The sequence below is a fragment of the Melitaea cinxia genome, chromosome 3 (genome assembly GCF_905220565.1).
Source record: "Melitaea cinxia chromosome 3, ilMelCinx1.1, whole genome shotgun sequence".
Classification (NCBI taxonomy): Eukaryota; Metazoa; Arthropoda; class Insecta; order Lepidoptera; family Nymphalidae; genus Melitaea; species Melitaea cinxia.
Genome location: NC_059396.1, coordinates 1,191,396 through 1,204,359, shown reverse-complemented (window position 1 = coordinate 1,204,359; position 12,964 = coordinate 1,191,396). Strand labels below are relative to the sequence as shown.

General features: G+C 34.2%; 1 protein-coding gene across 1 annotated transcript in view; it reads right to left on the bottom strand.

Moving 5' to 3' along the window:
* The window catches only part of LOC123669685 (laminin subunit alpha-1), a 208,187-nt gene extending 195,688 nt beyond the window's left edge, over positions 1–12,499 (bottom strand). Inside the window, 1 exon segment of the mRNA XM_045603275.1 lies at positions 12,301–12,499. Coding sequence (XP_045459231.1) covers positions 12,301–12,499 — 199 coding nt within the window.
* Between the last annotated feature and the right edge of the window lie 465 nt (positions 12,500–12,964).

The window sequence follows — 12,964 nt, the reverse complement described above, 5'->3', positions numbered from 1 at the left end:
TTTATTTAAAAAAAAATGTCGTCTGGCTCAAGATGTCAATTCAAGTTGTAACACACAATGACTGTTACGCCAAGTTAACTGACATCTCGATATGTCAACTCAAGGTATCATCACTAATGAGTTTTGGACTAAGTTAGTGTCCTTAAAACTCAAAATATCATTAGAATAAACACACATTCAAACTCACAGACATTTTATACATTTTGTCAGATCTGCTCATTGATCTATGACGAGAAGCGATCACATCGGTTATGACGCTGAGCAGGCGCCTGCTAGGAAACTGGAATTTAATATCTTTTAACTTTTAATATACCTCGAATATATTGACCATTGATCTGTATGATTTAAGATGGAACATTTTTCAAAATTTACATCATAATAGTACTATTTAATTCTTTCATCTTTAAGCCAAAACATTACAAAAATCTCGTCGTAACTGTAAGAGTGCCACACTAAAAACAACAAAAACATAATAACAACATTCAATTCAAAAGAGTTTCTAATTAATCAGAAACTCCTCACTTTAACTTAGGTGTTAGAATCGACTCTATTAACAATACAATAACTTCACGTATAACGTGGTTTCACTAACTTTGACAACTATGGCTATTGTTTTGAAAAATGTCGTATCAAATTTGAGATTATATAGCCCTTGTTTCTTCTTAGTAATAAAGGTATTGAGTACTGAAACCTATTACCAATAAGCTGGTATTTTATAATTTATATGACGCCGCGTTGGCGCAACGGTTACAGCCATGGATTTTGCCTGTTGCGCTGGCGGTTGCGGGTTCGATCCCCGCACATGACAAACATTTGTATTGGCCATACAGGTGTTTGCCGTGGTCTGGGTGTTTGTGCAGTCCTTGTGGGTCTCCCCGCCGTGCCTCGGAGAGCACGTTAAGCCGTCGGTCCCGGTTGTTATCATGTACACCTGATAGCGATCGTTACTCACAGTAGGGAATATATCCGCCAACCCGCATTGGAGCAGCGCGGTGGATTAAGCTCTGATCCTTCTCCTACATAGGGAAAGAGGCCTATACCCAGCAGTGGGATATTACAGGCTGAAGCGTAGCGTAGTTTATAGGGCTTGTCAAAAATTTTAAAAATTATTATTCGACTAGGCTTTAAAAGCATTCGAATTGTCATTTAATTATTAAAATTATATTGGTTTAAAGTTAAGGGTGAAGCTACCACAGATTCGGAATGTAGATTATGCTGCGAAGAATTAGCAAAAAACACCGCAAATAATCCTAAAACAGAAAACTCTGTGACTGCGAATGGTTTAAGTAGCAGCCGGCTGATATAGAAATATATTTATTGTAGTGTATTTAAATATCAATAATTGTTATATAATTAAAGTTAATAGTTTTGATTTTAGTATTCTTTTTATTGATTTTTGATTTGGTTGATAATTTGTTTTGTCACAATTGTTGAAACTAACATAGTTTAGGAAAAAAAATTAAATAACAAAAATATGGACATATGTTTGAATTATACGCTTCAGCCTGTAATATCCCACTGTTGGGCATAGGCCTCTTTCCCCATGTAGGAGAAGGATCAGAGCTTAATCCACCACGCTGCTCCAATGCGGGTTGGCGGATATATTCCTTACTATGAGTAACGATCGCTATCAGGTGTATTATGTCTGAATTAAATTATTATTATTATTATTATTATTATTATATTATACAAATATATACTATACTACACCCAGAGCCGAGACCACAACACAACCTCCGGAGCGGAAAGTAGGGTCACTGCAAACAGCATCGACGGCAAATTCGAGTTTCATTTCAACACTAATGTTTAACTATAAATATTTACCAAAATCGAACTAAAATCTTCGATAAAGCACGTTTCTTATATCTTTACACGCCTTCACAAAATTTTACTTTATTTTATCTTTTGCCGTTACAGCATTGTGAAATGTATGCTTTGAAATTTTCAACTATATACATACTGCAGGTCCAAATATAGAAATACCTTTTTTAAGTAAAACTTCTTTAAGTACGCTTCACTTGGGGAGTAAGGTGAAAGCGTGATGAGAGCGTTGCGAAAAGTGTGATCGGGTAAGGCCAACGGAAGTTGAGAGGGAGATATAAGTTAGTGAAGATAGAAAATTTTACTTCAGTCGTGTTATCTAAGGCACACTCGTTTTTTTTAAGTAAAACTTCTTTACGTACTCTTGACTTGAGGAGTAAGCTGGTGAATGCGTGACAAGAGCATTACGAAAAGTGTGATCGGGACATGGGAAGTAGAGAGGGATATAAATGTTAGTGAAGATAGAAAGAGGGTTTTACTTAAGTCGTGTGGTCTAAAGCACACTCGTTTTGTTTTTTTTAATTTCACAGTTTTTATATGTAACTTTTGTACTTACTATATAACTGTACCATGTACCATTTCCTCTGCCCTAATTTCGCCTAGATGAGATCGCTCATTAAATAAGGCCGCCTCTTGTACTTATCTCCTGTTATTTTTTTTTTTCTTTTAATATTGCTTATTCTTTATTTACAATAAAGAGTTATTATTATCATAATTATTAACAAGAATACAATCATGTTATATCACCGTTTTATCGTTAAAATATTTCAAACTTACATATATCATGTCTATTTCCTTAATGGAACGGAATCCTCTAAAACTATATTTAAAACCTTTCGTTCTTAATACCTTGTAATTAGGTATATTTTTGAATGCTTCATCTATTTAAGTGCATTAAAAATTTATGACAATGTCACGAAGTAATACGCAGTTGTTGAACTAGAAAGTCAACGATGATCGTGAAGAAATCGCTTCCGTTAGCGATGGTGGCAACGAAATTGTCCTGACATCTGTAAATGGAGTTTTATGGTCAACATGGCATATATATGGAGTTTTAGAACTACAATTCTTTTAGATATCGTCTGAAATAAAGCTAAAACATGTGCTGCTTTCGATTTTCAAACATGATGCGTTATTTTTTTTCCTATATTTTTCAAAATATACCTCGGCAAACAAGCATACGGCTCACCTGATGGTAAGCGATTACCGTAACTTATACAGTCTGCGAACCCAGAAGTATCGCTAACGCCTTTGCTGACCCTATCCTCAATTCCCCGAAGGAGCTCGGGTCAGAACTAAGCTATTAAAGTAATAAAAATTATAAAATTACATCATCAACCAAACCTATGCTTGTAAGGATACTCAACAATATCTTAAAACACTTACTGATCTGTTGATTAAGCTCTGATCCTTCTCCTACATAGGAAAAGAGACCTATACCAGTGGGATATCATAGGCTGAAACGTTACCAATCTATTCGACTAGTAAACATTTATATACCGTCATAAGTAACAATTATATCACAAAATAAACACTTCAGGACGATATCGGTTGATATCCGCCGATATTGGCCGATATCAGCCGATATCGTGCGTGCTCTATCAAAACCGATACGTGTCGAAATGATTGTGACGTGTTTGAAGAAATGCCACACGCACGGATATAATTACCCGAGAGGCGATGGAGATGCCGTCACGGAGGGCATTTAGGGCGATGTTTACAGAGCAAATACTGACTGAGCGTGTCATTGTACAAGTGAGAGGCGGATAGCGACTTTATAAAATGTAACAGAGATAGACCATTTGAGCTGATATTCCGTCCATTATAGCTGATATACGATCTAGGTGATAATTTTGTATAGAAATATACGTTTGGAAGTAATTTCTTACGAATGCATTTAAGTTTTCGTGACTTATAATTCACAATTAATTATATAAATTATAGTCTCTTTTGAATGCAGTTCAATTAAATAGTTTCATAGATATATTCGTGTTTCTTGATTTTGTTTCTTTTTAACCGACTTCAAAAAAGGAATAGTTTACTCAATTCGACCTTATATATATAGATTTTTTTTATGTATGTTCGGGGATAACTCCGTCGTTTATGAACCGATTTTGATAATAATTTTACATTTAAATTTCATCGAGATCTGATTAAAACTTTTTGAGTAATCTTTGACTATTTTTTCGTCTACCTACGTTGTATTACTTGTCGATATAATTGAAGTCGGTTTTTCTTCGTTTGCCTACAAACACAATTATATTTAAAATAAGTTCTTTTAAACGTGATAATGATAGTAAATATTTTATACGTTTATCTGATTCTCAAAATTTTACCGAAATGTTAGCGCCACGAAACACTTCTTTGCGGGCTGATTATTAAAATCTATAATTTTCCAAAAACAATATAAATATAACGATTTTTTTTAATCTGCTTTAATTATACAACCTTACGCTAAAAATATAAATACAAGTATCATAGATAATTATTAATAATAGATAAACATGAAGATCGCTCATTGCCTACACCCTGTTCTCACGCAGATGGTCAACTCTGGTATGCCATAAGTAACCAGAGCGATCGACACCCAGACCATGTGTACTCTACGAGATTAGCCGAATATCATGAGAACGTGACTCTTTAAAAAGTGCTTTCACGACCAATCATGATCGTATGAGATAAGATGTCTCTCATTTACCGATCTGCGTTTCGTTAATCTGTACTGTGCAACTGTATATCTTTAACCAGTCAGCAGTCAGTGATACTTACATTTAAATTAATCTACATAAATAAAAATTTATAGCTGAAATACAATTTCGTACATAAGTAACAAACGACTGGACCAAAATTAATAATTCTCTTATTCTTGCGTCCTGTATTATCAGGATAAGATACTAAAATGTAAGTTTAATGGTCTAATCTATAAAAATATATACTAGAACAATGAACCCAAAACTAAAAACCTTAATATATCACATACATATAATAAAATGGTAGGAAGGTCAAAACTGTATAGTGAATATTTTATTAAAAGAATACTTGGGGCGTGATTTACAATCGATACCGAAGCCAAAAATATGGTTTTTTGAATTTTTGTCTATTTGTCTGTATGTATGACCGGGATAAACTCAAAAAGTACTGCATGGATTTACTTCAAATTTGGCACGAATATTATTAAGAAGTTGGGGAAGTTATCAAGCTCTCACCTTTCGGGAACGAGCAGTAAACCTTTGTTTCTTCAACGCACTCTGTAACAACGTGTAATCTAACGACGCATATTTGAATGTTGTTGTTATTATGTTAATAACCATGTCATAAGCTAGCTTCACACTATAAATAAAGACATTCTATAGTATATTTAGTATCAGCAATGCATCCGCGCGAAGCCGGGGCGGGTCGCTAGTAAATAATAAAAGGTGTCAGTAGGAGATTATAAAAAAAAGCATGGCATTACGAATTTTGCTAGTATAGCTTATTGATATGACCGAGTTTGCATTGAAATATCAGGCGTTCTCGATAAAATTCAAGTAAATAGCCCTTAATAAGTTATTTTTATGTTTCATGTTATTTATGTGACAGTAATTAAGTAAATAGTTACTGTCCATTTAGCTTTATCCGGTTTATCATTGCAATATCACATGAGTGTTACACACACAAAACTCAAATCATACAAACAAATCGCTGATTTATCTATACTAATATTATTATGCTGAAGAGTTTGTTTGTTTATTTAATCGCGCTAATCTCAGGAACTACTGGTCCAATTTGAAAAATTATTTCAGTTTTAGATTGCCCATTTATTTATGGGGAGGGGGGGGGGATAGGCTATATAATATTTAAGTACCTCTTTTTTCCTTAAATTAACATGGGGGAAACCGGGGGCGCACATCTAGTTATAAATAACCTTTGTAGATATCTAGATACAATTCCTATAGATTACGTCCAAACTATAAATAAATAAATATTCACACAATCGTCTGTTCCTAAAATAAGCAAATTAATGCTTTACATAAAGACATTTTTTTTTTCGATAAATATACATATAAATAATACTTATATATTAATGAATACGTATATTACACCGAGACTCAAGCGGGAATCGAACCCGCAACCCGCGGAATAGAAAGTAGGGCCTCTACAAACTGCGCAAACGTCCTAGTTAGCTTATCAAATAGTAATTTAATTAATACAGCTAGATAAATCATTAAAAAATGTGATTAATAATTTATTTTATACCAGCTGTGCCCGCGACTTCGTCCGCGTAGAATTTAACAAAAAATTATTCTTCAGTTCGCAGAGCTATAAAATAAATAAATTTCTAAAATAAAAGTAGCCTAAGTTACTCCTTACTAAATCAGCTATCTTTTAGTGAAAGTCTCGTCATAATCGGTCCAGCCGTTTCAAAGATTAGCGGGAACAAACAAAGAGACAGACAGACAAAAATTGTAAAAAATGTTATTTTGTTATATGTACCGTGTATACAACCATATGCATTTAGTAAAAAGCGGATACTTTAATATTACAAACAGACACTCCAATTTTATTATTTTTATATAGATATAGATGTCTTAATAATTACCAATTAACTTTTTAATATTAATTAATTTCACGGGGTGATAAAAATAAATTAGTTTAATATGAAATCGTTACTCATAGTAGGGAATATATCCGCCAACCCGCATTGGAGCAGCGTGGTGGATTAAGCTCTGATCCTTCTCCTACATGGGGAAAGAGGCCTATGCCCAACAGTGGGATAATACAGGCTGAAGCGAAGCGATGAAATAGTTTTTGTGGATAGTAAATATAGATCGTCGAATGAAATTTAAATTAGCAAAAATGATTATATTTTAAACTAGCTTTTCCCCGCTGCTTCACACGCGTTAATTTAAGGAACACGGCCTTACAAATAGCCTTAGCCTACCTCGATAAATAGGCTAAAACAATTATAATTCTTCAATTTGAACCAGTAGATACTGATATACGCGTTTAAAATAAACAAACGTTTTAGCGTCATAATATAGTATAGATTATTTAATTAAGTTGCTTTTATTGTTATTAATATTCTAATATTTAGCTAAAATACTTTTGCATGGTGATTTTAAATATTATCCCCGCTTACATGACAGTAAAAGGCATATAATTAGATCACATATATGTATGTACATATAGTAAAGTAGCTAGACTTAGTAAGGTGAGATGATCAGGCTATAAAACACTCAATTTTTTGTAGTCTCAACTGTGACCGTATGTGATACCATATGGACATATATTGTTGATGTAACAAAACAACAATTTCCAACGAAATTTGAATCAAAAACGTAATTTTACTCAATTTTGATTTTTTTACAAAACCATAGTTCATTTATAACTAAATCAAAATTATTATAAAACAACGTAAAACGAAACTCAATCAATAAACACAGTTACACATTAATATTTTCGGCGTAAGATCACAAAATATTTTAAAATCGAATCCCTATCGAATCAAACACAGTGTTGATCCGTGTACTCTGTTGGAAAACACTTGTGTCCGACGTCCAATTAGCTGGTGGGGAATGGAGATAATTGGGGTCCGGGACCGGTTATTCTATCGGAACTTTTTCAACGCGTTCGGGATGTGCGTCGTGATACTTGGAAGCATGCGACATTGCAGAAAGGCCGACCATTTTTTGATGGTGGCACGAAAACTCGAACGAAAAAAAGGGTGTTTTATTTGTGATAAATACTTTTTTTTGTTGTTTTTAAAATGAAACTGAAATAATTTAATAATTAAGTTTTTGTATAGATAACGTAAAATACTTAAATTGAACCGTTCTATTTACTTATTTAAAAAATAAGCAGCATTTAAATCTTATATAAACAGGGAAAATAGAACGATACGATAAATAAGTTTCTTATGATAGGCAAAACATACATTCGCAGTAGACATTTGAAATATTGTTTTAAAAACTTAATCTCTGTATGAATAAGATTTTTTCTTCGCTATTTCAATTATGTAAGTTTTTAGTACTCATTAACAATAATCTGAAGGGTAAAACTAAGTTTTTAAATTAAGTTAACATAATTATTACGCAAAAGTTAATTTGCTGAGAATTGTTGTTCTATGACAAATTTTGAGATTAAGCAATAATAACTTATAAAATCCTAGAAACTGTACAATTAAAGTCATTATAATATCTAAAAGTTAGTATCAACAAACGGAGTTCCGTTTAACCGACAAAACTCGACATGGTTGAGACAAACTTAACCGAAAGCCCAAAAAAATTGCTCGTCAGACTTAATTACACCATAAAGCTGTACGAGACGACACGGGGCTTATTATAATGACGTATTAGGCTATAAACGGTGTAGTTGTTTGTATGATCGCAACCACGATTCAGGCTGTAATATCTCACTACTGGGCACCGGCCTCTTTCTCCATGTTGGAGAAAGCTTGGAGCTCAATCCACCACGCTGCTCCACTGCGGGTTGGCGTATATACCTATATCCTACTATGAGTAACGATCGCTATCAGGTATATAGTATATAGCAACCGAGATCAACGTCTTAAAGCACTCTCCGAGACACGGTGGGGGACCCACAAGGACAGATAACCAGATCGGAATGAAATATTTGCACCAATATTTTTTTTCTGAAGCCCAAAAAATTTTTATTGATGAGACATAATTACACTATAAAGCTATGTGAGTCGACGCGGGGCGTATTACTGCCATGTTATATTAAGCTACAAACTTTGTAATTGGTTTTTTGTATGTTGTTACATAAAAATTGTTATAAATATATTTTAACGTTAGCTGATGACGTCTCATAAATAAAATAAATTATTAAATTCTAGTATTTTTCGTGATCTGAGCGTTTGTGCCAGTATTTCATTTATTTATCACTTCAACTCTATGTAAACGCAAAACCCTACATACATGTAACTATCATTTTGACCAAAAACGGCTTCACAAGTTTCGCCAGTTCAACGAACATTCACTCGTTAGTCACACGCGTGGGCCCGGTGACAGTGAATCAGAGACAAGCAGACAAGTGTATAAATAGTGAAACAATAGGAACAAATGATCTGAATTGTTGTACAAACACGCCGATCGCTTGTTCCGTGGGCTTGATGTGTTTCAGCTTTGAATTAAGTGAACGTTTATAGAACTTGATCTAGATGTATTTACGATGTTGACTCGTGTTGACAATTCATTAAAATATTAGACGGAGTGCCATTCTATGTAATGAATGTAAATGTATGTAACAAAGTTATTGAGCTTGCGTTGTGTAGTATTAATTCATTTTTTTTTGGTATCGCAGGGAACCCATTTACGGGTGATATCCAGGATGCCCGGGTAGGCATTCCTAGACCGTATGTCGGCTTCAGCACTTGGGGGTGCAATACCGACCAAAACCCCTGCGAGAGCCTTCAGCCGCTTTAATTGGAGGGTCCCGGATCTGCAGGCAACAGGAAAAGGCCAGGCTTCTCCTCTATGAGGACTGTCCGGCTCACCTCGGAACAAAAGTCTTTTAAATTTTACTGTATTAAACTTGAGCTTTGAATTGGACAAACGTACTCAACAGAAACGAATCGGAAACCTCACCCAATATGAATCGGAAACGACAGTCCATGGACACCTGTCAAATCCGGCAACCGTACTCACCACAGGAACACAACACCACTTTAGAGTAATACTATTTAACTGGGATCTTCTGTGAAGTTCTTCTGTGAATTTACTATTATATATAAAAGAAACCAAAACATTCCCAACGTTCAAAAAATTAGTTATAAAGCATTACGATAATACTGAGGGCGATTCCAATTAAATTTATTTATTTATTTCATTTATAATTTTTTTGATCGCAGAATTGATTGTAAATGCTATGAAATACTGTTGTTATATATATTAGTTTATAATATTTTATTAAATTATTCTAATGTATATATGTATTGCTTGTAAGTATTAATGTGTAGATATTTGTATGTAAGTTTATTATAATATAACTGCACCACCTACCCGATCTTCAAATACTCGTAAATAATACTCAATCCTATTTCAGGTTGTCTGGAAGAAATGGCTTACTAGCCATAAGACCGCCTCTTGTACTACACATCCTTAAGTTGTCTGTATTATTATTATTTTGTATTTTCATATTGTGGTATACAATAAAGATTAAATACACGATAAAATACCTAACATAGCGATTGGGTTACTTAAAACGTTCGTCATATATGGATAGTATAGACTAGTGTCCTAAATTCACTATATCACAAACAAACGTTCATCTTTAGCATTTAATATTTTAAAAGATAACCATTACTCTACGAGACAAGGCGCATAAGTTATTGTCTTGCCCACTGTTACCTTAATACCGATTCCGACATTACCAAATAAAGAATATTACGCAATGGAGTATTTTGTATGTAAAGTATTCTGACCAAACGAACTCCATAAATGATTGATTTTGTTAATAACTAAAATTTATTAAGTTTTTATGTTAACTAGTGGTCGCCGAGTGATCGAAATTCGACCATAATTTAACCACAGACATAACAATAAACAAAAGAGTATATATGCGTGTGTGTGTCAAATATATGGTATGGAATGTGTGGATTTTTTTTTTATTGATCAAATTTATTTTTTATCGCTGTGTGGTTACGGCAGTAAGAATATAACCACCTCCTCTCTTCCCGTGGGTGTCGTAAGAGGCGACTAAGGGATAACACAGTTCCACTTCCACCTTGGAAGTTAAAAGCCGACCGATGGCGGGATAACCATCCAACTGCTGGCTTTGAAATACACAGGCCGAAGACGGGCAGCAGCACTTTCGGTGCGACAAAGCCAGCCATTCGGTCACCAACCCGCCTGCCCAGCGTGGTGACTAAGGGCAAAACACATGAGTTCATTCCAATTTTGGCTCGAAATTGTGGAGGCCTATTTCTTCACTATATAAACTATAAGTGTGCGAAATTTCATACTCCTGCGTCCACGCAATTTTCGTAAAAAGGGATATAAAGTTTTGATATATAGGTAGATACTTTGTAAATATTATATTTCAGTAATGATAACAGTTTTGTTTAAAAATCTAACATCTACACATATATATAAATAAATAAAATTGGAATATCTGCTTGTTGATTAGACTGTCTGTCTGTCTGTTTGTTTGTTCCGGCTAATTTCTGAAACGGCTGGATCAATTTTGACGGGAGTTTCACTGGCAGATAGCTGATGTAGTAAGGAGTAACTTAGGCTACTTTTATTTTAGAATTGTATTTATTTTATAACTCTACGAACTGAAATATAACTTTTTTGTTCAATTCCAAGCGAATGAAGCTACGGACACAGCTAGTTTTCAATAAATTTTAAATAAAAAATAATAATATACAAAACCTCATTTCAACTTCTTGACACACACACGTCAATAAACAGACTTGTAACATTACAAACATAATAAAACGTTTACACAAACAACTATAAACATGCAATTATAATGCATGTGCTACGAACCATTAATGTACATGCAAGACATCATTGACATTACCGACTCTTGGGTAACAGGATAGTTACAAAATTTTACTACCCACTTCCCGCTCCGACCGATAACGCGGTCACGAAGATATAACCAATATTACCTATGTAATACTGCATATATTACAGATATTACCGGCCAAGATACATGCAAATAGGAACCCTAACGAGCCCTACGCAGAGCGCCATTACAGATTATTTATTGTCTATGATTATTTCATCGTTAACATGTTTTGAGACAGATTGACAAATATCGTCCAATTTGGTTTTGTTTGTTGCAGATTTAAGTGCGGACAGGTGGGAATGGTAATACCAAACGATTGCTTGAGCACATCAATCATCACTTTAATATTTTCTGACACTGATAACGACCAGCTCATGGGCAAAGACCTTTTCTTTTGAAGAAAGGTTAAACTTTAATCATCTTAATCAATAAGGCTTACTGTGGTTTGGTATTAGTTATTTAACACATACAGTTTAAATTCATTAAAAATCTATAAATATGCAAATATGTCATTATCGCTGCTCATGTTATACTAAACTGAACTGTATTAGCCTGCGAATTTTCCATAGCAGGGTTTTTTTTTTAATATTTTATATAACTTAGTCGACAAAAAACCGTACGGCTTACCTGTTGGTAAGCGATTACCATAGCTTATAGACGTCTGCACCAGAAGCATCACAAGCAACCCCAATCTTCCCTAGGAGCTCTGATCCCTTACTCGCCATAGAAACAGAACATTGCTTGAAAGCAATGGTTTTTAGCTGTGATCTTCTGTAAGGTCGAGGTACTTGCCCAGTCGGGCTGGTCCAGATTTTGAGCGGGATATATCCTACTGTGCCCTACTTCAGCTAAAGGTCCTTTCTCCATATACATAGGTCACTGTTCTACTGCAGATTGGCAAATAATTCTACCAATATAAGTAACGATCTCTGTCAAGCGTTTATGATAACAACTGGGACAGACCGTCTAACTTCTCCCACGCATTGTTGGGAAAACCATTTGCATATACTTGATCAGCAACAAATATGCCCTTAGTAAAACTGAATAAAAATTTTATTGCCAAGTCTGCCTTCTTCTTAGCACTCTTCCACGTTGCGCAATCTTTTGCATCACTCTGGATAAGACCATTGGCTCTCATACCCTGTTTACGGCGTCTAGCCATCACTTCAAACGTTATTATGTAATTGAGTTCCAAAGTATCAGAAAATTATCGGTTTGATCACTGTGCAAAAACTAAATTGATGAATTCTCAATAATGGCAAGGTTGATTGATGACAAGTATGGCGAGTAATAGTTATAGTATATAATGTGGATCACATGGATTTTTGCAGTAAATTTTGTAATGGGGATCTATATACACAATAATATATCATGTTGTATGGAGATTTATAAATACCTATCTATACAAGTAAATAAAGTTGGAGTGTCTGTTTGTAATATTAAAATAACTGTTTTTAATTATGTATACTATAAATTTAATTTCTAATCATTTTTGTCTGTCTGTCTATCTGTTTGTTCCGGCTAATCTCTGAAAGGGCTGGACCGATTTTGATGGGACTTTCACTGGCTGATAGTTGATGTAATAAGGAGTAACTTAGGCTACTTTTATTTTAATTTCTTTTATAAC